The following is a 27,386-nucleotide window of genomic DNA, read 5'->3' on the forward strand; positions in this document are numbered from 1 at the left end:
GAAGTTTCAGTGAGCATTTTAAGGTTGTTTGGCTTTTTTGTTTCCTCCTCTGCTGCCTAATCATTTTCACTAAATTCCCCCTAAGCCTTTTATTTTCTTTCCACACTACCAGATAACATTCCACCAATCACACATGGGAAGAAAATAGATACAAGTGAAGCAGGACACATGTCCCCGGCATGAAGTTATTTCTCAGTGTCTCTCCCTTCGATGTAGCCAAGTGACTGAATGCTTCCCAAGGAAGCATGGGTGCAAGTTTTGTGTGGGGGTTCAGTGAAGTTTCTTTCCTCCTCTTTCCTGACACCTGGACTTAGAAACAATGGCTGATGCCATGAGGTGGTCGTGAGGATAGACGCCACGTGCTGAGATGGTGGAGCAAAGAGGAAGAGCGTCTGGGTCCCTGATGGCCTGGGGCCCACCACATAAGCCCTCAACTCTCTACTTTTGGACTTACGTTAGGCATGAGAGAAATATAATAATAGGGGTTTGAAAGGCCACTCTGTATTTTGGCTTTTAAAATATGCAAGTGAAAAAAAATATGCAAGTGAACATAGCTCTAACTCAGACACGATCTTTAAACTTTTTATTTTAAATTATGAAACATTTTTATGTTTCATAAATTAATAATGATACAATAATAATAATGAAACACATAGGAACTTGTTACCTAAGTTATAGGGATATTTAACACTTTGCTTCTGCTTTCTCTTTAAACAACTGTTTGGGGGTTTTTTCTCCTTTCATAATTTCTTTGGCTATATTTGGCCATGTATTCTTGCATATGAGGATTTATCTAATTACATTTTTTTTTAAAGTCTCTGTTGGGATCCTAATTGGAATTGCACTACATGAATATTATCAATTCGGGGAACTGACTGACCTTTTTTATGGTATTTAGACTTCCCATCCAAGGACATAGTAAGTCTTTTCGTGTGATCAAATTTTATTTTATGTTCAATAAAATTTTATGATTTTCTAAGTCCTGTAGGTTTCTTATTTGATTTATTTAGCAATATCTCACAATATTAAACTGTAAGTTTTTAATGTAATGTCCTAGCTGCTTCTCTGTCCAGCCACAGCAAAGCGGAAGCAAAGACCCAGCAAAAACACCACGGGGCCAGGTGCAAGAGAGAAAGATTTGAATGCATGCTTGCTCTGAAACACTAGAAGGCCGGGGCTGGGGCTGGGAGAAGACAGAGCCAGGTGTAGACTGCAGGAATTTGGAGGCTTCAGAGCAACGTGAGAAGAACTTTCCAGCAGGAGAGCTGGAGTGCGAGGAAGGAACTCTGAGAGGAGCTGTCGCGGGGAATGAGCCCACACCAGCCCCATCGCCGGGGAAGTCTGCAGCCAGCAGACCTGCGGAGAGAACAGGGTACCTGGGACACCATGTATGAAGATGGGGGCATGTAGGGGAAACCTTGCCCCTAACTAAGGTGGAAATGAGCAGTGGAGAATTTTTCTATGCGCTGGGCTGCAGGGGCTGCTGAATTTCCCAAATTTATCAAGCCATCAAAACTCTCTAAGACATGTTTTTAAAATGCTATCTCCAGAGGACCTGTTCTAGGAGGCCAGACAGCCTTAAATGTTTCCTAAATCATTGATTCCAAGCTCAGCTGTTTTTGGAGCGAGTCAGGGAGATTGTGAGAAAGTGGGGAGTTTCTCTTTCCCAAAGGCATTCAAACCCAACTTGTTAAAGCAAGAGGCTGCTCAAACGCAGCACGTCTGAGGCTTCAACTGCCCCTGGACTTGTCAGCTTTAGATTTTGGAAGAGGATTTCCTGTTATTTAATAGACAGGTACTTCCTAATTTCTTTCGCATCATGACACATCCAGAAAATGGTATTTGTACTAGGACAGTGTGGTAAATGAACAGTTGTTCCAGGCAGAGGAAACTGGCCGGTGAGCTCTCCCCCAGCCGCATCCTGCCCATTTGAGGGTTGCTGAGATTCAGGTCTCAGGTACAATTATAACCCGTTCCCCAAACTCCGGGATGCCCCGGCGCACACTAGTCCAAAGGCTCCTGAATACATTGTGTTGTTGTTAACTTAGTGATTGGGCGAGAGCAGGATGTTCTTATTACAGCAATGGAGAGAATTTTTGTCTCGAACCCTACATGCAGGGTACCGGACGTTCCCCAACAAACTCTGATCTACATGGAGATAAAGGTGATGGAGGTAAATAAAAGAGTTGCTAAGAATATTTCCATTATTTCAACACACGCCCTTCTTTGGAAACAGCGATTCTGTACCTTTCATCAGGTTGCATCTACTGAAACTTAAAGACAAAAATCTGTAAAAAGCAAATTTGCATGAATATCAAAGCAGAACCCAGGACCATCTTGTCGTGTGTGTGTGTGTGTGTGTGTGTGTGTGTGTGTGTGTGTGTGTGTAATCAGAAAACCTTGGATCATATCTGCTTTGAGGATATGAAATCTCTTGACCTTGGCTTTGGCTCTCCCTTTCCTATCCTACTTGTCTCCTTCCCACTCCACTCTAATGCACGAGAGGCCACTGAAGGGACTCCATGAAGCATAGCTTGAAAACCACTAAAGTCCAGAGGCGCCTGGGTGGCTCAGTCAGTAGAGCGTCAGGCTTCCACTCAGGTCTTGATCTCACGGTTCGTGTATTCGAGCCCTGCATCAGGCTCTGTGCTGACAGCTAGCTCAGAGCCTGGAGCCTGTCTTCAGAGTCTGTGTCTTCCTCTCTCTCTGAACCTTCCCTGCTCACGCTGTCTCTCTTTCTCTCAAAAATAATAAAACACACACAAAAAAAGCCATTAAAGTCTAATTCTTTTATTTTATAATTAAATGCCAAAGAACTGAAAATAACTTTATTCGCTAGGGGCAGAACTATGATTAGAAATACTAGGTGAGCCAATCAATTAGAGAAACCATCAGAAATAAATATATTTGTAAATAGTTTATCAGTATAATTGCACTAAGTTTACTCAGAATAATCGTTACCTTTAAGTGTTGTGATCAGTACAAATGGCTTCATAATGTCATCAACCAATACAAGAAGGGTTTTCTCTACTCAAAATCATACAGAAGGTGAAGATTTGGTGTTCTTTTCCTATCCATTGAGATTTCAAATATTCATTCCAGGAAAAGAACCTGCTATTGATCTTACATCCTAATATGAATTTAGGTGAACATGTGGTCTCTCCTTGGGCTCATGAATCACTAGAAAAATGTTATGTGTTTTTTTCCTGATAAAGGGAGTTCAGGCTAGTGATAGAATATTTGGGATATTTTTAAGCCACTTAAAAAATCCCTTCACACAGACAACTAGGATATGCAGGCATTTCCCATTCAGTCTTTTTTTTTTTTCTTCAAATGTTTATTGATTTATTTTGAGAGAAAGAGAGAGCCTGTCAGCACAGAGTCAGTCAGAGGGCTCAGTCCCACGACCGACTGAGAGATCATGACCTGAGCAGAAATCAAGAGTCTGATGCTCAACCCGCTGAACTACACAGGTGCCTCTCCCATTCAGTCTTTGCAAAAATATTTCTGCCCAGCATTTGTAAGCAAATTCTGTTGTATAAATATTGTCATTACAAAAAAGAATGTAGTAATTAAAGCATTTGGCACGTGAAATAATTAGATAACTTCAAAAATGCACTATATCAACCCTGGACTAGCAGCTCTTTCTGACTTTCTACAATTTGAATGATTAGGTTAAATTCAGTTATTCAAGAATAGTACATTTGTATTGTAGATGGTGGTATGGAAAATTTTTGGACAGTGGCATCCTCATAGGTTAAATAAACCATGATATTCCACTTGTATTTAATCAAATAAGTTTTCATTGGATGTCTTTCATATGACAGGCACTGCGCTACTGATTTCATGTGTATCCTGATTCGAACCACTGTGCCTCTAAGGGATTATCTGGATAACATTTGGAATCCCCATGGCAGACCATCATAAATTATGAGATATAGAACATTAAAGAACACAGGCTTCTCCATCCTCTCTTCCTCTTCCTCTATAGATGAGGAAACAAAGGCCCATGAAATGTGGATGTCATATCACATACCTCGATGTGTCCACCATGGATGCTGTGGGTCATAGGACATCTATGTCAGATTCAACCTGCCTCCCTCGATCTGTGAAGAACCAGAACCCCTCAGAAGCCATGAAACATTGTGCCAGTATTTTCTGTCTTAGTGCCAGTGAACATCCCATGACCTAGAGCCACTGAGACAAGAAGATCAGACCGGCGTCGAACCCAGGTTAAAGGAGGAGCCCCGCTGCAGGGCGCTGTTTCAATAGCTGACGATACTCAGGGAAGGGGCAGGCTACGTGGAGCCTGGAATCCCTGACTTGACAGGCCCCTGGGCCCCACAGGAGTGAATAAAAACATAAACTTGGTTATAGTTGTTACTTGCCCGTGATCTCTATGGCATTATTTCACAGGAAGGTGCTGCTTTTTAAAAAAATAATTGGATTAGTTTATTTGGAGATAATTTGATCCTGTCTATTTCCTTGCACATGGATTTGAAAATGATTTCACTTGGCATTTTTTTTTTTTTGTAGGTATAGAAGCTAAACTCATAAACATCAAGACATTAAGGCCCAGGGCCAATTTTGTTCCTTTTCAAAAACAAAACCAAAAAAATAAAACCTTTTTCAAATAAATTTTGACACTCTTAAGGTTAGCTAAAAACCTACAAGTATTTTGCCTATTTTTGAGCTAGCCTAGTGACTAATAATTTAACTATGGGCACTGACTAGGTTGTCTGATGTTGAACAGCCCGGCTATTAGCTTATCTTGCCCATTGGAGCATGAACTTAACAAAAGAGATTTTTTCTTAATTTTTTAAATGTTTATTTATTTTTGAGAGACAGAGTGTGAACAGGGGAGGGGCAGAGACAGGGGGACACAGAATCAGAAGGAGGCTCCAGGCTCCAAGCTGTCAGCACAGAGCCTGACGTGGGGCACAAACTCACCAGCCGTGAGATCGTGGCCTGAGCTTAACCAACTGAGCCACCCAGGCGCCCCAATAAAAGATTTCAAAATATTTTTTGTATTATGGGTCCCTTTGACAGTCTTATGACATCTATATTTTACTCAGAATATTTTTAAATGCATTAGATAAAATAACATAGGATTACAAAGGAAACATTATATTGATGTAATATTGATATATTGATATCAATTAATATATTGATATATATTGATATCTCTCTATTAAAACATATTTCAAGATTATGTGCATGCTTTTAAATTAACATTCAAAATAACAAGTCTTAAGAATTACTCCAATTTCTAAATCACATTGAATGTAAATAATATTGATAGGTATTTGCAACAACTGTAACGTTATATAAAAATATCTGTGATTTCTATCGGCTACAAATCACAGACAGTGTGGAAGTATTGAAGTTTGTTGCTTATATTCAGAACTGAAGTAGATGCTAAATTTCAGTTAAAAATTAGTAGAAACAAAGAGGCCATGTTTTTCCCATTGAATTTCACGTAAGTGTTGATTTTCATTTACAAGTCCACTGGAGTAGACCAGGTTAAGAACTACAGTCAAGCTAAGGCTTTATGAATTAATGGGGTTTCAAGCAACCCTGTGGACTCATGGAATTGGACGTTTTGCAGGTGGTTAAGCTTTGGGGTCTTTTTGATTTTTTTCATGAAACCACCCCAGTGTTGCATGAAGCAGTCATTGGGACTCTGTTTCTTTGTTTTCTCATGTTGCCAAACTGTAGCTTCATCTTCATACCACATTGTTCCCCCAGCATGAACTAGAACTGCACCAGGAAACCTACTTGAAAACTTGATAAATATGAAACACTTGCAGATAGATAAAGATTCTGTGACTTGAGAAGATTTAGAAACCCTGGCTGAAGAGGTATCTGCCCCCTCTTGATTCCCAGACTATCTTTGGTGGCACTGGCCCCAGAGAGATGATAACCTTCAAGTTGTGGGCAAGGATGGGAGTCCTTGGGGTAATGGCTGAGCCTAGGGAGAAGCCCTCAGTACGTTAGGGAGGGAGCATAAGGCTGACCCACACACCTGGAGACAGGTTATCCTGAGGGCTGCTCAGGAGAAAACATGTCTCCCAGATCCTGTCTGAAGGCCTTGGAAAAGGCCGTTAACCTGTTAGTTTGTGTTCATGTTGTTATTAGCCTAACTTGGTCCCAGCTTCTCTCTCTTTTCTCTCACTCTTCATGTGGTCTTGACCTTCCGTTGGTGCCAAGTTTTTGTCTCCACTTACCCTATCCCTGTCTCACTCAACAACCCCTCCCTGTGCAGAAACATCATCAAAGTATCAGTGGTAAGAAAGGAGAGGGTTAACATTTGGTGAGGGGGCAAATGCAGAGAGAGAAAAATAAATAGCAAATACATAAAATGATTAACGACTTTTTAAAAAAAGTTATCAGTGCTTACCAATGGAGAGAAGCTTGGGATGGTGGAAATTAGAGGGGGGAAGTTTTCAGTCTTGAAATCCATATACAATCATACTGTCGGAATTTTTGTTTTTACATTAGACACATATTTACTTTTTATTTAAAAAAGTAAAAGTAGGCAGAATCTGCTATTACAACATCACCAATAATATTACTAGCTGTTATTTCTTCAGATCATTTAGTTCATCTGACTCATGAACTCATTTTGTGGGATAACACTTACAGCTCCATCTTCTCTAAGCCTGTGCTTTGTCCATTGAATAAACAACAATGAAACCATTAATTCTCTGTTGCTTTTTTTATTAAAACATTTTTTTAAGTTTATTCATTTCAAGAGAGGCAGAGAGAGCAAGTGGGTAAGGGGTAGAGAGAGAGAGAATCCTAAGCAGGCTTTGCACTGTCAGCACAGCGTCCAATGCAGAGCTCAAACTCACGAAACGCAAGAGCATGACCTGAGCTGAAACCAAGTTAGACGCTTAACTGACTGAGCCGCCCAGGTGTCCTTGTTTGTTTTTTTTTTTTTTTTCCTTTATGGCTTTATTACAGCCCTCATTTATCTGTTTCTCCAGTTTAATTGTTGCTTTGTTTGTTTTTTTATAAAATACTTGAGGGATGAATGAATGTAACCCCTTGCTTTTGATGTCACTAATGTCAGTTTTTTGGCATCATTTATTGGGCTAACACATTGATGATTCTTGATTATTTTATGTTCAAAGCATATATATGCCCCCCCCCCCCCACCGACACATTTTATTTTCATTGTTCCTTATTTCCTAAATTGCTGCTAATGACCTCACACTGTCTTCGGACTTCTGGCCAACCTTCCCTGTTCGGTAACACTCCCAGGACCAAACAAACACATTGGTGAACCTGTCTGAGAACCATTGTAGGACAGAGTGGGGAGTCTGTCCCTCCTCTCGCAATTATTGACTCTAAATGACATGGGAAAATATGCCAAAACCCTCCACCCTCACTTCGTTCTCAGAACCGCAAATTGGCTGCAGATTCTAAGTGCTTGGGAAGCCACTCTATACACGATATTGACACCATCCATGTATACCTTAGGAATGCTTTCCAAACAGCCACCTTCTGCAAGCAAACATGATACTATACCCACTCCAAGTTTTTCGAACTTTCCAACAATATGAGAATAAAAGATGACAATTAACCTGCCCTGTCCCTTGCTAGAAAGGACTCTCTTTTAAATCGAACCAAAGAAAAGCCACAAGATTTCTGTATCACAGCCAATATCTAAACATGTTCGTCTTCTGAACGTCTCGGATTTCTTAAGTCACACCCACTAATACACAAACATACCCCTCTAGGGCCGCTCTCTCACACACAGGCGCAGCACCACACCGAGCTACTCACCGAACAATCTGTCAGTGGGTCCCTCATATTGAAATCTTTTTGCTTCTGTCCTTCTACCTAAGCTCCAGCATTCAGCATTCAAGAAACTACGGTCAAGGTTGGGTGTGGCCTGGACTTCCCGTAGTCAAAGAGCCTCGAGTGCGTCAGTCCTGGTCAAACACCCTGAGGAGGAAGTCCCGGCCCTGGACTTTCATCCCGTTGGTTTCCTGAAAAAGCAAAGAACTGCTCTGGAGTCAAAAGAGCTGGACTGAGGTGCTGAGAAGGACTTCTGTAAATACTTAGAGGGCAAAATGCTGAGTCCTAAGCTGTGTGGACTTGAGGGAAGGCCCAGAAACTATCAAGTGTCCCAAGAATTCCGGTATTCACGGCAGATATAGAGGATGCATGTTCTCCCGGCCTGCTGTATGTATCATGTTTTTAAAAATTTTCTGTCTGTTACAATGCTTTGGCATGTAGGGGGTTTTCAGACCTGAGGAAGGACTGCCTTTCCTAGGGTTAGCTCATTCCTAGAGATAGCAAACAACTTGCCTGTGGCTCTGATATGCAAACTCACCAATCCTGAGTCCGGACTCCCCAACCCCTTCCTTTATCTAGTTTACACACCAAGTCAATATTCCCCTGCCCCAAATCACCCCACCGCCAGATACCAAACAATTAGGACCACACCCACATACCTAGCACTAGAGTGGGAAAATGTCTAGAAAAGGTTATCAGGGAGCAGGACCCCAGTTAACTGCCTCTCAGGGCCTTGCTCAACCCAACCCTCACTCCTATCCCAAGATGCCAATCTATTAAGTTAAGGATTTTCCTATGTTCACCCTCACTTTTTTTTTTTATTAATGAAAAGGGTAAACAGAACTAGAAATCAATAATCAACGACTTATGTTTATCACTTTCTCTGCACCCAGCTGTCAATCCTTAGGTTTCTAGCTACTGGTTCTTGCCCTGTGGTAGCTGTTTGCGGGGCTGTGGGCAGCTTTGGTATGACTGGCAGGTCTCCAGTCAGAAAGGAACTCCCTCAAGAGAGCCCAGTGAAACCCTTCAGAGCCACCTGGGTGGGGGAGCTCTATTCATCTGGTCTAGGTGTGCAGGCTCCGTTCAAAGTCCCTAGAAATAACAAATGATGAGGAAGGGGACCCTGAGGAAGAGAAGCTGCCTTGCATCAGTCAGATGGAGAAGAGCACTCTGGAGTCAGGGGTGGAACTCATGGAACAGCAGGGACCTAGGGGCTAGAATTAGAAGGCAACTTGGCATCCTCGAAAGAAGTGTAGAGGGCACCTGGGTGGCTCAGTCAGTTAAGCAGCCGACTTCAGCTCAGGTCATGATCTCACGGTTTGTGGGTTTTAGCCCCACATTGGGCTCTGTGCTGACAGCTCAGAGCTTGGAGCCTGCTTCAGATTCTGTGTCTCCCTCTCTCTCTGACCCTCCCCCGCTCTGTCTCTCTCTCTCTCTCTCTCTCTCTCTCTCTCTCTCAAAAATAAATAAAGGTTAAAAAGAAATTTTTTAAAAAAAGTGTAGAGACAGGTTATAAACTGAAGTCAATATATCATTGAGATTCCCACTGCAGGGCTCCTCTGCCATCAGAGATTGTAGGTAAACCCAGCTGGAGCCTGGTTTCCAGGACCTGGGGCAGCTCAGCATCTCCTTTCTGGTTCTGGCACTCTTGGCCTCATTTCAGTTCCAACTCAGTTCAAAATGGGGACATTGGCCTCCCTCACTGGTTTCACGAGAAATGCCATCACACCACACTTACCTGGATCTTGTGGCCCTATCAAAGATTGGTAGGGCATTACTGCACCTGCTCCTCATGTATGTTTCTCCCAGTGACTAGGTTTCCCTTAGGATTTCTGGACATCTGCTAAATTAAAATATCTTCTTTTGACCAACGTGTCTTTCTCACTGACTGTTGTACAGGCAGTAGAGTGTCTAGGCTGAATCTAGACTGAGAACTAGAGTTTGGCAATTTGTGGAGCTTCTCAGAGAGGTGTTTGAATCTGCAAAAAAAAAAAGGAAAAGAAAAAAGAAAAGAAAAAATGATATTGATTTTGGAGGTCAGAAAGAGGGTTATATCAGTTATCCATTGTCACAACGATGCTGTGTAACAAACAGAAAACCTAATGGCTTCAAATGGTACAGACCTTACGTAGTTCACAAGTCTCTGGTTTAACCAGGTGGTTCTTCTGGTCTCCCTGGAATCAGCTCATGTGAGAGCAGGTTGTCTACACAACTCAGCTGATCTTGGCGGAGCTTGGCAGGACAGCTCTTCTGGCTAGCTGGGCAGGTGCTTGGCTGTGGGCTGAGGTGATTTTTTGTCAGACAGTAGTCGAACCTGGACTGTTCTCAGGGCCTGGTAAAGAGCCAAGAGTGAATGGAAGCACCCAAGCCTTCTTGAGGTAGGTGTAAACTTGGAACTGACACACATACTGTCACTTCAGCCACATGCAGCTGATCAAAGCCAGTCACAGGCTAGCCCAGATTCAAGGAGGGAGGCGGGAGAGTCACCCCTAGGTACTGAAAAAGTCAGGGAATTGGGATTCATTTTACATTAAATCCACTACAATGGTCAGTCAATATTTGCTCCTGAGTGACTAAAAAGATAAAGCAGAAAAACAATGGAGGGCATGGTTCATATCTGTAGTCCTCTTCCTTTCCCCAATTTGGCCTCAGGGGACATGTGTGGAACTCCAGTAGAGACCCAATTTAGGGAGAGAAATAAAGAGTTAAGTTCTCCAACACTCCTGACACAGACTTGGAGAGAAGGTCTTTCTTTCCTCTGACTCCATAGCCCATCTTACACAAACTCTGTCAAAGAACACAGCAAAGCACTCGTACCCTGGGCACAGGGGCGGGGGCGGGAGGAATGATGGGAGAAGAAGAAATAGTAGAGCAGGTTCTCGGCAGTGTCTCCTGCACTTGAGGCTGTGGCTGGTGAGGCGCCTTGGGGTGAGTAAATTTGACCTTGTGCATATGAGAATCCCCCAGCCCCCTGCCCCCCAGAAATGGTCAGGGAGACGGGGAGAACGAAGCTGAGCTCCCCTGCCAACATGAGGGAGGAAAGCCTTGTCGTTTTGGAACTAATATTCTGGGGCAGGAAGAATTCCTGTCCTTTTCAAGGTCCTTCTAGTCGGACTAAGAATTACATTGACATGAGACCAATTAACAGGAGAAAATGAAATTTAAAAGCATATGTATAAGAAATCCACAAAGATATGGATCCTAAAGACAGGCAAATAAGGTATATGCATCGTTCTGAGCTAAAGAGAAGGGGGTAAGGGGCTGGGTCTCTAAAGGGAAGGAATGCAATCTTGAGGAAGAATAAAAAAGAGTAAATGTTTGGTAAATTCAGTGTTTGCTGGGGCACTCCGAACCGGTGGGACAAAGAGAGGACTTTGAAAAAGCAAGCCTTGCTAGGTTCCTCCATGTCTACCATACCTAGTTCACATCATAATGTAGTTACCTATGGTGACAGCTCTTTTCCTGGAGCAGGTCCTTATCTGAATTCTTTTCAGCAGTTGTGGGGGAGGTAAAGAGCTTTCTCTGAATCTGCTGGGTTTGGATTACTTTTTAACTCAAAGTAATCTTCATGTCATGAGGCCCATCCTGCGGGGGTGGGGGGGGCTGCTTTTGGCCCTTATTGATATTAATAAAACTTCATTTGTATCTACCGGTTAATGAGAACTATATATAGTAAGCATCTCACACAAAGTATGCTACACTTTTTCCTAAAATATTTGGTTCCTAAAGCATCCTTTTGAGTTCTTTCAATTCAGGTTTGTCCCTGGCCGTATGTTTCTGGCCTACACGTATTCTCTGGCTTCTTTCCAGCCCCGTTTGACTTACTGCTTAACATCTCAAGTCTCAATCTTCCTGCTTCCTTTCCCAGTCTATGTTAGCATCTGCCTTCCTGGCATGGCATCTCTGCAGAGAGAAAACTCACAAATGGAGTCCCTTGGGTCTAGCCTGGAAGCCACTCTACTGTATCCCAACTTACCCTATTTTATGCTGCCTCCAAGGGTTGTCAACAACATGAGTAGCATGTGTTAAGTGCTTATAAGCTGTTGTTGGGTGTCAGTAATTCAGAAAGAAATAGGAGCTCAAATGTATTAGAGGTTAAGGGAAATTCATAGCTTGCATTGGAAGTTTCTTTAGTAGCCAAAACGTGAAGAATTGGCAATGGCACTAATATCCATCAATAGGGACCAGTGCAGCCACTGTGGTAAAAAGTATGGGGTTCCTCAAAAATAAAAAATTGAAATGCCATATGATCCCGTAATTTCACCGCTGGGTATTTGACCAAAGAAAACCAAATCTCTAATTTGAAAAGATATATGCATGCCCGTGTTTATTGTGGCATTGTTTACAATAGCCAAGATATGGAAGCAACGCAAGTATCCGTCAATAGATGAGTAGATAAAGAAGATGGGAGACATAGCTCCCACTTGTTTGTGGGATTTGTTTGTCCCACGTTTCGCCTTAAGCTCATCTTCCTGGAGTATTTCTTAATGCAGGCAATGGACCCTACAGGCATAATATCCCATGATGGAAACTGAAATGATCACTCAAGCAATAATGACTGCCCAGAGGAAGAGCTCTGGTGGCCCAGGCCACCCAGACCAGTGTGAGCTAAGCCCCCAACTCATGCCTGTGCAAATGGACCATGGAGTCACCTCTGGGATGACCAACAATGAGCTATGTCTCATTATTATACTAAAATCTCTGCCCAAGGAGGAGCACAAGCCTCATTTATAAAGCATATAATGTTTCCTTAAGGTGCATGAGTGACCTGTGCCTGCCTCTAGGTAGAAACCCATTCACGCTTGCTTGGGGAGTCACGACTTTAGAAGTTATTCCCCATCACCTTTTTGCTGTAAAGTTTCCTTTGTGTGACACTTCACCTGGTGTAGTTTCTCTCTATGAGTCACCAAGGAAGAGAACTCACGTTGATTTGGTTGCACAGAGTCACTGACTGACTTACCCGGGGTCACACAGTGTAGTACAGTGGTCCAGCAGGGATTCATCGGCCTCTAGGCATCCATGTCTAATTACTACACCACACTGCTGCTCAACCGGAACAATGAAATACAAAATACCAAAAATTGAAGATAGAGTATAAAGCATTTAGTTATATGTACTGACTTAGAAGCAGGTTGCCCAAGAATAAGTATGATTCTCGTTTGGTACAGATATAAGAAAAAAGATCTAGACGCATATATACTAGACAGGCAATAGCATACCCCTGAAGGTTGAGGAAATGGGAGATTCTCACTTGGCATACATTTCTGTGTAATATTAATATCCAAACCAAACATATATTGCTTCAGAAACAAAGTAAGACAAATAACACTTAAGAATAACAGTTATGCTAACTTTAATTTTTAAAAAGCAAAAACTGAGGCACCTGAATGGCTCAGTCAGTTAAGCGTCTGACTTCCGCTCAGATCATGATCTCACTGCTCATGGGTTTGAGCTCCTCAATGGACTCTGTGTTGACAGCTCAGAGCCTGGAGCCTGCTTTTGATTCTGTGTCTCCCTCTCTCTCTGCCCCTCCTCCACCATGCTCTGTATTTCTCTCCTGAAAATGAATAAACATTAAAAACCATTAAAAATAATATAAAGAACTGAGAAGTAGAATGATGTCGGCAAACCTTGTGAGCTCATCAGTCCCGGACTTTGCACAATGCTGGTTCCTTCTTCCTTCATGTTGGCTTCCCCGACTTTTGTTTCTCTCCAAAGTCCAACTAGTGCTATTTTCCCCAGATATAGTACACTTTTGCCTTTGTACCACCACTATCCCTTGCACCTACCTCTTTTGATTCGTTTATTCCATTGTATTGAAATTATTAGTTTAAAAAAATGAAAATTAATCGTTTAATGGTCTGCCTGCCACATTCCTCATCTAGCTCTTTATGGCAAAGTTAATGTTCAATAAATACTTCTTTTCATTTCACTGAATTCCATACTGAGAAAGTGACCTTATTAGCTTGCTCCTTTCCATTGACAACGCAGGGAAAGTTGCTTATGGGCAGACCTGTATCCTCAGTTCTCAGGAAGCAGAGTTTAAAACACTGAGAGTAAAGATTAAGTGTAACCTTCTGGGCAGGAACTCTAAAATGGGAAATGGCCGAAATTCACTTGGGAATCTCTGACACTCTTATTTAAAAATGGCCTTGACAAACAGGAAACTGAGATGGAATCTAAAGAATCCCCAGGGGCCACTTAGAGAAGTTTCTTGGAGGTATGTTGGTTAAAAAGACATAAATAAGAATCTTGGGACCAAAGATAAAATCAAAGAGCGGCCTAATGCTAAGAATACATTTGAGAAAGCTGGAATCTAAAATGAGCTAAGTTTTGCAAAGTTTGCCAAGAATGTCTAAGAGAATTTTCACTATTTCCACAGCAAGAGGAATGTCAAAAGAGGGCCCCTTGGGCTGGCAGCAGCTGGCCTCCGTTCCCGATGACAGAGTGAGCCGGAAAGCCGGGCCAAGCTGCCAGGCTCCAGGGCTTAGCAGGTCAAGCAGAGTGGCTGGCCGGCAGCACACCACATTCTTCAAAGTGCCTTGACATATGTCCCCAGGGCCACCCCATTTCTGAGTCTTGGATGAAGCCTACGCCTTGGTTCCTTTGAGCTGACAGAAGACCAGTGCCATCTCTGCCGCCATTTCAGGCTGTGAGAACCATGAACAGTATTTACAAGATGTGACATCATCATTCCCGCCAGTCACCCTCAGAAAGAAGTGGAGAAGCAATCTCATTCTGACTAAATTACTTTTTATTTTTAGTCTCTGGTTGCTGCAGTGATTAGTTTGCTTAATTTCCATATCTTTCCAAAGCTGAAAAATATATTTCTAAAGCCTTGCCTTAATGCATACTTGAAAAAAAAGAAATGTAACTTTGCCCAAACGCTCAGTATGGGAAAAAAAAATCTAATTTAGGAGCACTAATGAGTGTGTCACACTATAACAGGAGCAGGGATGCACACAGCCATACTGTTATTGTTAATAACCCGCCTAATTTACAGCATCCAAGGTAACTTTTCTTCTCAGTTTGTACTAATTATATTGTGGCTTTAAAAATTGCACAAAATAAGCTTTTTACCACTGCCCACTTCATAAAAATTACCTAGTTAAAAAATTTTTTTAATGTTTATTTTTGAGAGAGAGAGAGAACATGAGTGGGGGAGGGTCAGAGAGAGAGGGAGACACAGAATCCGAAGCAGGCTCCAGGCTCTGAGCTGTCAGCACAGAACCCAACGCGGAACTCAAACTCGTAAACTGGGAGTCTATGACCCGAGCCAAAATCAGATGCCTAACCAACTGAACCATCCAGATTTTAAACCAAGGTCCAAATGGTCATAATTAACTTTATACATGCAAACTAGGCTTGTATTCAGTGTGCTAGGGTGAATTGTCACAGTGCATGTCCAAGTTTCATATATATTAACTAAGAATCTCCAGGTGTTAATAGGGAATAGAGATAAAATTAAATAGATTAAGTTGCCTCCAACAGATTAGCACACATTTACTTTTCCCTAATAAACCGTAGGAAATGAAGACTAACGGACAACTAATTAACAATCAAGTCATTCTACAGCCATGTTCTATCACTTTAACTTAAACAAACAAGCTTAGAAAGAATATTTTACAAATGCAGATTCATCCAAATTACATTATATCTTCATTTGATCACCTGTGTTAATATTTGTGTGCCGTTACTTACATATTCCTAAGTTTCTCTAGGACCAGCCTGACTGATTTCGATAAAAAAAGCACACTGGACCATCCCGTAGCGAGCTGCTTTTGTCTCCAGAGACAAGAATGCGTTCAGCAGCTTTGCAAATGTAAATAAAGTGCCACCTGCAGGATTTATTTACCTTTGCCACTTGGTTATATATCCATGTTATAAATCATCAATCTATACTTATTTCCTATAAATCATTGCCAGGTTGTGAAGACAGAAGCTTAGAAAACAAAAGCATTATTTATTGTGGTTCCTTCCGCACCAGGAACTGAGGAGCAGGAGAAGGGCAAGGAGAGGAGAGGGAGCTTTACAATTTGGAATTTTATATGATGTGCTTTCGTTACCTACTCACAAGTATAAAGTAATTTATTTGCTAAAGCCGTCACATGCCTCCGGACTGAAGGCACATAGCGTTCGAAGCATGTTTACTTAGAACTTAGGTTCAGCCAACCAGCTTTCTGTATACTTGTTTAAAAACTCCCCCTGCTGTCTTCCTACTCAGATTGTTTAACCTCTCAGTCGGTTTCTCCCACAACTCTTCTGAGGTGGCTCTCCAGAAAGTCACTATTTCTGTCATTTTGCCTCTCTGTAGTTTTTATTTATTTTTTAAATGTTTTTTTATTTATTTTTGAGAGACAGAGAGAGAGAGTGCAAGCAGGGGAGGGTTAGAGAGACAGGGAGATACAGAATCCAAAGCAGGCTGCAGGCTCCAGGCTCTGAGCTGTCAGTACAGAGCCCCATGAGGGGCTCCAACCCACAAACTGTGCGATCATGACCTGAGCCAAAGCCAGATGCTTAACCGACTGAGCCACCCAGGCACCCCTCTCTGTAGTTTTTATACAGCTGATAATTCACTGGTGATTATTCATTCACTGACTTATTCATTGGGGTCTTTATATAGCACTCACTTTGATCCAGCCATTAGGAGGTATATACAATGATGAACAAGCTCTAATCCACTCAATGTGCTGAAGAAAGGTTAGATTACGTTGTGATAGATTATATAAAAAAGGTCTTTACAGAAATGTGATGGGAATTCCAAAGGGTACCCAGCTCCAGAAATCACTGGTGAGAGATGGTTACACTTGCTAAAGGGCACGCGTTAATTGTGCATTAGGGTGTGTTGGTGTATTCGGAGAATTCTAAGGCCCACACGAGTTCCTTGGACACACAGCACAGGGGACCTTTGCATGGAAACTCATAGTGAGGCTGAAGAGACATCCAGAGACTAGACACGGAAAGACTTGGGTGCCATGTTTTGACTTTAACCAAAAGGTAATTGGAACCACACAGGAGTCTTTTTCCATATAGGATTTTAAACACATTGTGATATTCAGATGTGCCTTTTAGACTGATCACTCTGACAACAGTGTGGAGACTCTGAAAAAGGCTCAGATAAGAATCAGGAAGAGAAGAAGCCTGTTGGCAGGAAGCAGGAGGACAATGGTGAGGCCTTAACTAACATGCGGAGAAGGGGGCAGAGTTCTAATGTGGAAACAGCAGGACTTAGTGATACGTTGGATTGGGAGTAGACAGTGAAGGAGTGAGGGGCTCTAGAGCGACCCCGAGGCTTCTCACACCCTCCCTAAAAGTCCCTTCTTTGGCCTCCATGGGAGGCACTAGAGGGCAGGAATTAATGAAGGCTTTGGAGTATGAAAAATGTGGGTCCAAAAGTTGGCTATACTATACATTAGGATCCCTATTTACAGGCAATTTCTTAACTTACTTAAACCTCAGTTTTCTGATATGCAAGCTGTAGAATAATATTGCATACCTCATAGCACAGTGTACATGATAAATGTTCAATGAACACTTGTTATTTATTATTACTGTTATTATTTTAATTTATTTTTGCATAACAAATTGAGGCATTATTTTAAAGATGATTGTCTATTACACATAGGAAGCATTGAAAACTACAACTATTATAATTCAAAAACTGGCAAAAACTAACTAGTTTTATTTTTAAAAGACTAACATGACTAGTCTACTTAGCAAACGCCTTAGAATTCTTGAGACATTTGAGCTACTGCATTTTCTTCTTTCACTAAATTTCCCTTTAATAGGCTGAGGCATTTAGTATTACTTTATTGCTCTTGGAACTCAAAGATGGCATTCTCATTTTTAAAAAGAATCCTTCCTGCATCCAAGTATCTGAAAATTTCACTCGAGATACTATTCGAGTTGTGAAAACAAATATGTTGATTTAAAAATTTATTTAAAAAGTTACAGGCAAATTGCAAGTTCAGTACACAGAACTTTTTCTTTTTTTACATCTTAATCTTTAGTGTGTATTTACTACAAACAAGGACATTTTTCAACAAAACCACAATGCAGCCATCAAAGGCAGGAGATTAGCATTGATTTATTACCACAATCTACTCCTCAGTTCCACCAATTGTCCTAATTATGTCTCCATGGCGACAGGATCCAGTGCAGACTCCTGCATTGCTTTCACTTGTCATGTCTCCTGAGTGTCTCTTCACTGTACAGCAGTTTCCACTCTTTGGTTGACTTTCACGCCATTGACACATCTGAAGATTACCAGTTACTTTGCTGAATGCCCCTCAGTTTGCATGTATCTGATCTCTGCATCTTCGGCAGGAATATCACGGAAGGCATGCTGCTTTCTTGTTGCATCCAGTCGAATGACTCATGATTTCATTTGCCCCGTTCCTGACGGCTTTCACTTGAGATCGTATCCGCCAGGCTTCTCAGCTGTAAAATGACTACTTTCACCTTTGCAGTTAATAAATACTTTGTGGGGAGTTATCATGAAACTATGGTAACCCCTTGCTCTTCATTGACCTTTCAGTTTATTTATTTATTAATTTATAGGAACTCAGTTTCCCTTTTTATTCAATGCATTATAATCAGTTACTAGGATTAATTCTGATGCACAACATGTCTCAGATTTCACAACCGAGAGGCCCTACCACTTAGTTTTGTGTCCTTACACCTTTTTCCCATCATTCCTTGAGCATTTTCTTGCTTTCTAACTCAAAAACATCCTCCCTTTGAGCCTGTGCTTTCCTGCTCAGCCCAGGATTCAGTCACTTCTTCAAGGAGGCTAGTTCCTTTTAGTGGAAAAAGGATTTAGGATAGATTAGAAACCAAGACCCGGGGTGCCTGTTGTGTTTGTCGGGGATTCACTGAGGGCAGGCCCTCAGGTGGATGGCTAGGGAATATATAGAGATACAGTCACATTTACGTAGATAAATGCTTACATCTGCTCTTACAATGATGTCTGTCTATATATTAAAAGACGTAACTTTACCTGGATACCTATAATAATTTTAATCTAATACTAAATTCACTGAGTTTTCTCCTCCTTCATATATATAATTCTCTTTTCTAACAGTTAGAAACAGCCTTCAATTATTCTTAATATATTATGTTTTCGTTCAATTTCCCAGCATGCACCCATTCTCTGAACTCAGGCACTCTGATTCCCAGACCAGCTGCTTCTTGGCAGGGATGTCCTTATCATCCTGCTTAGGCTTGGTAGCTGATGTCAGGCCCCCCCTGTATGGACACCCTGTTTACCCCGTCCTGATTCTCCATGCTGTACTAACCTACTCTGTAGACATTTCCATGACCCCATGGGGCCCCTAGCACCCCACTCTGGGCCACAGTCCCTCACCTGGCCTAAACATCCACCCTGTTTTGTCCCATCCAAGGCTTTGGAACTGAACAGATCAGAAAAAGAAGAGAAGGGGAGGAAGAGAGAAAAAGGCAGAAGGGACGGTGATCATTGTCATTAGCATCACTGTATTTCTTCTTATCTCTGTTATCAGGGAGGTCTTTGCTGGCTTATCTTGTTCTTTGTATCTCTCTAGTAGGCATTCCCCAAGGTTCCGCTTTAGTAGGTAATGGAGGAATGTCTCAGCTCAACTCAGTTATCTGTATCTGCCTTCTGGCTCCGAGACCAAGACAAGATTCTGTTTTTCTTTGGGAATCTGTCCCTTTATCTGAAATAATGGCAATAAAAATGGTACCTAGTCACAGTCCCATCTTTCTAATTTTTTGGTAGACATTTCCAAATGAATGAGCACAGGAGCTCAAATTCAAAATGTAAAAATTAGCTCATTTTTTCCCTTCTAAAACTTATCTATTTTCCTGAAACTCCTACTTCTGTAAATATATACATTCATTCTATAAACATTTAGTGAGTGCTGACTAAGCAGCAAATGTGTTGGCTAAGGATCCAGATAGAAAAAGCAAGATCTTTGCCCTCAAGATGCTTACAGTCAAGTGTGTGTGTGTGTGTGTGTGTGTGTGTGTGTGTGTGTGTGTGTGAGAGAGAGAGAGAGAGAGAGAGAGAGAGAGAGAGAGAGAGAGAGAGAAGCACTCCAATGGAGTTACTTTTCCGGCGATTACTACTCTAACAATTATTTGATATGATGATGATAATAATGTCATGTCTATAGAGGAATTATCATTTTCAAAAACCTTTTACATTTATGGTAAAGTTTGATCTGCTTAACAGAACAAGTATTCTTTCTTACAGAGCTATGGTGACCTACTAAAATAACCACTGTCTGTGCTCTGCCTCTCTAACTAGATTGAGAAACCTTTCAGTTTGGCAGCTTAGCCTCTGGCTTATTTGTGTCTCTCACAGCACCTAATACAATGTCTCATAGAGAGTTGGTGCTCAGTACATGCATTGACTTAATTTTGATGTGCATTTTATTAAATTCATTAGCATTGTGGTTCTGTGTGTTTTTAGCTAGCATGGTATAAGCTTTTATATCTCCTCGAGAATGACTTATAAGTGAATAACTAAGAAACCGCAGCCCTGGAAGCATAACATGGCAGGGCTCTGTTCTATAAACCATCTAGTGCCTTCAACAGACAGAAAAAACCACTATTTTTTAAAAACTCTAGGGAGCCTTTGAGCTCATCTTTAGTGATAGGGCTCCAGCTAGCCTAGCATCCTACAAATCCTTTGCTGGCTGGCTTACTGGGTTGTCACTAGAAGCCTGGGTCAGCAGAACTAACAGGAGCCAAGAGTTTAATCCTGATGAATCACATTATCTGCTGAGATCGCCCATTCATGTCCTATATCTTCCGCATCTATGTCACCCCATCTCTAACTCACCCCAAAGTATTTCCCTATGAGATTTTCAGCCCAGTCTTAAAGCCCAGACCACCAACTAACTAGTTTCATAACCTACATATCTTCTATCCTTCTAAACTGCAACACACTGAACTATTGAACTGCTTGAATCGATGTTTTTTAAACCTGTGTTCTGGGTTACACCTTGGCCCTTGCAAGCTCTCCGGGTCAGGCTGGAGAAGGAGGTGTGTAAGGAAAATTAAAGGAAGTAGATAAGAAAAAAAGCCAAGCACAATTCAAATACAGCAGGAATCTAAGAAGCCTGTCTTCAGAAACAAATGCAAACATTGGAAGAAGCATAATCAACTAGGAAGATGGGTATGAGTTTTGAAATCATTCAGGTCTGCATCAAATCTCCGTTCTACTGCTCGGGAACTGGGTGCCAGAAAATAAGTTACTTAACATTTTACAAACCACAGTTCCTTCCTCTGTGGGTTATAGGTGATGGTGATGTGCTGGTAAATGTTTATAACTGGTTTACCCAAAAAAGTAAATACACAAATAAAACCCTGATTTCAAGCTACCAATGTAAAGCTACTAAATACAGTATTAGGAAGAAATGCACAATAATACAGCATTATATAGTATATGATATAGAAGCAGATAGGATTAAAAATGTAGGAGAATAATTAGATATATTTTGGAGTATTCCTTATATCATAAAATACAATTTAAAATCATACGTTTACATAATTTTATTAATGTTAGTCTAATAGCTAGCTTGCAAAATTTTAGCATATTTAACAATCAGTTCATACAACTTTATTCAGGTCAGTGGTAGGGCGCTTGTGGGTGTGAGTTCAATGTTAATGAATTAACAACATATTTTAAAATGCCTTTAAACAGAAGTGTGGGTAAAACAAGGTCATATATTGATCAGTTGATAAGAACGTTTTGACCAGAGGGTTGCAGGAACCGATCCCTAGATTTCTCCTTGAAGCAATGGTCCCTGAAGACCTTATAGAAGACCCTTCTGTGCGAAACAAGACTCCAGTGTGTCAACCTTTGAGGGGATGGCTTGATCAGGTAGTTCTGCACAGAAGCCAGAGGCTTGGCACACCGGAGGGAGGCCCTACGGGGTTTCTTCTCGCTTCGCCTCACCTTCCCGCGCCAGGCAGCACCATGCTGAAGCAGGCGGCCTCACTCAGAAATGACAAAACCTACAAACGTCGTTGTTGGAGGCACGCCTCCTCCAGAGAGGAGTTTTGGAAATTGTGATCATCCATCAATTTACTGTCCCTGAACCGCCTTCGAACCACACAAAGAAAGGTACTAACTAACAGTAACAGCAAAAAAAAAAAAAAAAAAAAAAGAACTATATCCTGTCAGGAAGTATGCGTTCTCCCTAACGGTCTCCCCTGGCTGATAATTGCTAATCTGTCGTATTTTGTCAAGCTGCTTTCCTTGAAGGAACCTGGAGGCTTTTCCCGTATCTCAGCATCTTTATGGCCGCTTGTCCTCTCTCCAGGCTTTGTTTATTGCCTGTGGTTTGAATCCTCAGTGGCACTTAATCCTTTATTTCTTTCAGCAGCCATGTACTCCTCACCCTGCCTGTCGTGTGGGGCCCACCACACCCCTGCAGACTCTGCTGACCCAATCGAAACTGGAGTGGTTTTTCCACCGTGGTTAGGATGGGCATGATTTCTCTCTAGTTAGGGAGGACCACAGATTATGCTGCTCCCTGCTGAGATTCCTGAAAGGTTTCCCATACTCTTACCCTAAACTCACTGTGGGATAGAGGCCCTATATGACATGACCCCCTAACTTTCTAATATTATCGCCCACACTCTCCCCTGTGTTTCTTTTGCATCAACACATCGACCTTCTTCCTGCTCCTTGACCTCAGAAGCCTGTCCTGAACTTGGAGCCTTTGTGTTTCCAGCCCCCACTGCCTGGTCTGTAACCGCCTGAGATCCTGCCCCCGCAGCTCATCAGTCAGGTCTCAGCCCTGTCGCCCGTCCATGAGGTGTCTGAGACCATCCAGTCTGAAGGGCCCTGGCAGTCGACATGCAATCACTTTGTTTCCTCGTGACTTGTGTTCTTTGTCACCGTGTGAAATGTCCTTGTGTTATGGGCTGACCTATGTCCCCCCAAATTCATGTTGAAGTCCCTGCCCCTGTGTCACAGGAGGTGACTGTATTTGGAAGTAGGACTTTTACTTATTTTTATTTTTTATCATTTAACCTCGTTTATTCTTTGAGAGCCTCTGCTTAACATAGACTATGTCCTCTCCAAGGACCCACAATTTACTTGAATCCTAAAAGGCAAAACTTGTATTTCTAATTTGTGAAACCATGAGAACTATTTTGAGGCTTCTAAATGTGTTACTGTCAGTTATGGAAGAATGCTAAAATATATTTTGACCCAAATATAGTGTTAAATTTTGACTTCTGTTAACCTAATATCTAAGTTAATAACCCTTATATAGTAACTTTAGGTAATCTCGGCTAGTTAAATGTGAATCTTAAATATCTCTGTATTCTTTTTTTAATTAAAAAAATTTAATGTTTATTTATTCTTGAGAGAGAGAGAGAACGAGTAAGGGAGGGTCAGAGAGAGAGGAAGACACAGAATCTGAAGCAGGCTTCAGGCTCTGACCTGTCAGCATGGAGCCCGACGTGGGGCTTGAATTCACTAACTGTGAGATCATGACCTGAGTTGAAGTCAAATGCTTAACCGACTGAGCTATCCAGGGGCCCCTCGGTGTATTATTCTTAAATATTGTTTAAATTTTAACAGATATAGTTTCAGAAAGTTAGAAATATTCCAACCTATCAAAACCACCAAAACAATTAATAGGATAATTTTTTCTGGTTCTAGTTTTTCTGAATTATGTATATTTCCAGTGTCCAGCTCTTTTAAGGATGATGATTGTGTTTTGCTTAGTCACTATACAAATTTGATGGGTTGAATATAGAACAGTAAGAAGAAATTTACATTCCCATGCAGTTCGGTCAGAGGATCTAGAATGACATCTTTGGTACTAGCAAACTAAGCCTTGATTTGAAAACTGATAAATGAAGGGGCAAAAATCAAGCAGTTACTCTGTGTTTCTTTCGTTCTTTCTTTTAACATTAAAGAAAGTTTATAATATTGGGTAAGAACTTATGTAAAAGTGACTCCGAGCGAGTTCAAGTCATAATTATTGATGAAATGCAACTCAAATATGAAAGATGTTCATATGTCTTCTTTTTTAAATGGGAGACTTTTATTATATTTTAATTAAAACTTTTAAAATGTTACTTCATTTTTGAGAGAGAGAGAGAAAGAGAGAGTGACAGAGCATGAGTAGGGGAGAGGCAGAGAGAGAGGGATACACAGAATGTGAAACAGGCTCCAGGCTCTGAGCTGTCAGCACAGAGCCCAATGCAGGGCTCGAACTTATGAACCATCAGATCAGGACCGGAGCTAAAGTTGGACACTTCTACTGAGCCACCCAGGTGCCCCTATTTTTTTTTTTTTCATTTAAACCCAAGTTAGTTAACAATAGTGTAATAATAATTTCAGGAACAAAATACAGTGATTTATCACATACATATATGGGGACAGGGCTTTTAGAGGTGATTAAGGTACCTTTTCCACTTATGCATTTTGCATACACATCTCTAAAAGCCCCAGAAATAGATTACATCTATGAATCAATATTTATTGTAAAAGATGGAGGATGTTAACTTTCTCCAAATTGCAATACCCTTGAAACTTTGTTTTGTCCCTTTTGTTGGAAAAATGAGACTAATAAACTTTATCAATAGTGAGAGAGGTGATTAAGGTAAAATAGTCTTCAGTGTTGACCCTAATTCAATATAGCTGCCATCCTTAAAAAAAGAGATTAGGACACAGACAGATTCAGAGAGGAATGACTGTGCAAATACACAATGAGAAGGCAAGGCAAGAAGACAGGACTCAGAAGAAATCAACCCTGCTGACACCTCGATCTTGGACTTCCAGCCTTCAGAACTGGGCAAAATAAATTTCTGTTGTTCAGGTAACCTAGGCTGTGATTTTGGGTTATGGTAGAACTAGCAAACTAATAGTCCTCATTTACTTGTTTTGTGTTTTCTTTCTCTTACTAGATTGTCTGTTCCATGAAAGCAGGAACAATGTGTTTTCTCTACCCTTCTATCTTTGGTGCCTATGATAATTCTTGTCACCTAGTGGGCTCTCTATTTTTTTAAATGTTTATTTAATTTATTTTTTTATAACTTATTAAAATTTTTTTAGAAGTTAATTTATTTATTTTGAGAGACAGTGAGCACAAGTGGGGTAGGAGAGAGGAAGGGAGAGAGAGAGAATCCCAAGCAGGCTCTGCACTATCAGCACAGAGCCCAATGTGAGGCTCAAACTTACAAACCATTAGATCATGATGTGAGCTGAAATCAAGAGTCAGATGCTTAACCAACTGAGCCACCCAGGCTGCCCGGGCTCTCTATATTTTTAAATGATTGAGTAATGTAGTCATGAACCTGAGCCTCTGTTGCTCAAGTTACTTTTGGCTCTACAAATATTTTCGTCATTCATTAAGTTTAAAAAAATTAAATCAACCTCTTGCCTAAAGAATTGCTTCAAAACTTGGTCATGAGTATCAGAGCTTAGAGCTCCCCCCATGTTTTCACAATTCTGTTCCATTAGTTCTCCAGTAATTCAACACCTTCTCTTCTCTTCTCTTCTCTTCTCTTCTCTTCTCTTCTCTTCTGTTTCTTCTTCTTCTTTTTAAATGTTTATTTGAGAGAGAGAGAACGCACTTGGGGGTGGGGAGTGGGAGTCAGGAAGGACATAAAGAGACAGAGAGAATACTTACCTGGTAGGGGAGATACCATGATCACAAAGAGACAGAGAGAGAGAGAGAGAGAGAGAGACAGAGAGACAGAGAGAGACACAGAGAGAGAGAAAGAATTCCAAGGAGGCTCCATGGGGCTTGATCTCCCAAACTATGATATCCTGACCTGAGACAAAATCACTAGTCACTTAACCAACTTAGCTACTCAGGCAGCTTTCTTCTCTGTTTTTAGACACTTCTCCAACCTCAGTCCTTAGTCCTCTTTCCCTGATGTGCTTTGTCCCCAGTCTGGGATGCCTGTACCATGAGTGGCTTCCCTAACCTGAGCCCTGCCACAAAGCCCCTCAGCCTCGTGCTGAGCAGCAGTGAGAGAAGCTGGCACACACGTGGCAATGCGGAGTTCACAGAGTTGAAGGCCAAGTGCGTTGTTAGGCTCATCTTGCTCTCGTGCTCAACAGCAGGGTATTAACTGCTGAGAGCTTCTATCTTACTCTCTCTCATAAGTGGGTTCATTTGTTTCTCCAGCAAACATTTCTTGTGCCCTATCACACGCCGGGCTCTAGATGAGGCTGTAGGAATACCAGCCTTCTGCTGGTACTGTTTTCTCGCCATCACATCTCTGCTTTACACCATGAAGGACTCCACCACCTACATCTTCTCGGGCTCCCGCTGGCGTCTTTCTGGCTGAGTTCAGCCAATAGGTGCGATGAGAAAGCAGGAAGGAGATGTCAGAGTCTTTGCTCCCCAGGCCAGGCAGCCTCTCCTCCATGACGCACCCTGCCCTTGGCGTCTGGTTACAGCCCCGGTGCTAACAGCTCCCCAGGCTTGCTGGCCTCTGGGTGCTTTATCTTTCTGTGTTTGAGCTTCTCAGCTCATCCATTCCTCAGACAGTGTCCTTTTATTGACGTTTCTCCAACAGAATCATCTGACAGTGACTTTCTGTTTCCTGCCCAGAGTCTGATTGATAACAGGCTTTATGTAATTGTTTAACTTTAATGTTTAGTAATGATAGAACTTTTCCTTTAAAAAAACTTTTTTTTAAGTTTATTTATTTATTTATTTTGAGAGGCAGCATGAGCTTGAGCTGGGGAGGGGTAGACAGAGAGGAAGAGAAAGAATCCCAAGCAGGCTCCTCATTTTCAGACAGAGCCTGCTGGGGGACTTGAACTCATAAACTGGGAGATTGTGACCTGAGCCCAAATCCAGAGTCAGATGCTTAACTGACTGAGCCACCCGGGCACCCCAGGACCAATAGAACTTTCACTTCCTCATGCTACAGCACCGTGGGGAATAAAAAGTCATGGCACTCGGGCTCCAGTCACCGTGGCCACTGGTTATGAGTGATCATCTCACATCCTGGTAGATCCCGGTGCACGACCTCCTTGTTGTCATGTCGTCTGTCACTGTTGTTCGCACTGCCACCACTGCTTCTGGTGAAGCCAGTGCAGGCTCAGTGCAAAGAGAATTAGGGGACAGAAATAACATGTGCCCGGGGTGGACGTGGCCGCCCCAGCAGTGAGGGGCCTAGAGAGGCTGGGCTCCATTGTGGGGGGGATGCTTATTGTTAGATTCTGCTCTGCTCACAGAACTGGAAGAGTCCATGGCTTCCCAGAGTGGTGCGTTTGCTTATAGCCTATCTTTCTGTGCCTCAGACTGTTGTTGGAGGTGGTTTTAATATTTGGAAGATTTTTGATAGGATGTCTGCTTTACTTTTCAGAAGATTGGTGGTGGCGGTGGGGGTGTATCTGGTTGAATGTCAGTACTATTTTTGCGGCTCTTGAGATATTAGATGACATAAGCTTGCAGCAGAAGAGCAGCTGGGGGGCCAGTTACACAGGGAAGGTGAAGAAAGAGGGAGCGAAACCCTAACAAAGTGAAGCGCGGGCCCTGCACACACGGGCAGGGACGGTTTTGCATGTGTTGTGTTTTGGATTGTTATGTCCTAAATGCTTCTTTTTATAA

At 41.8% G+C, this 27,386-nt stretch overlaps 1 protein-coding gene across 5 annotated transcripts in view; it reads right to left on the reverse strand.

Annotated features, from left to right (window-relative positions):
- The window catches only part of NOSTRIN (nitric oxide synthase trafficking), a 58,405-nt gene extending 50,527 nt beyond the window's left edge, over window positions 1–7,878 (reverse strand). For 4 of the 5 annotated variants that reach the window (XM_029932988.1, XM_029932989.1, XM_029932986.1 and 1 more), the window contains exon 1: window positions 7,792–7,878. In XM_029932988.1, the coding sequence (XP_029788848.1) occupies window positions 7,792–7,818 (27 nt within the window). In that variant the 5' untranslated portion in view covers window positions 7,819–7,878. The remainder of the gene's footprint in view (window positions 1–7,791) is intronic. The other variant, XM_029932990.1, reaches the window with a different exon arrangement.
- Window positions 7,879–27,386: the final 19,508 nt, after the last annotated feature.

This window comes from Suricata suricatta, chromosome 3 (genome assembly GCF_006229205.1).
Source record: "Suricata suricatta isolate VVHF042 chromosome 3, meerkat_22Aug2017_6uvM2_HiC, whole genome shotgun sequence".
Classification (NCBI taxonomy): domain Eukaryota; kingdom Metazoa; phylum Chordata; class Mammalia; order Carnivora; family Herpestidae; genus Suricata; species Suricata suricatta.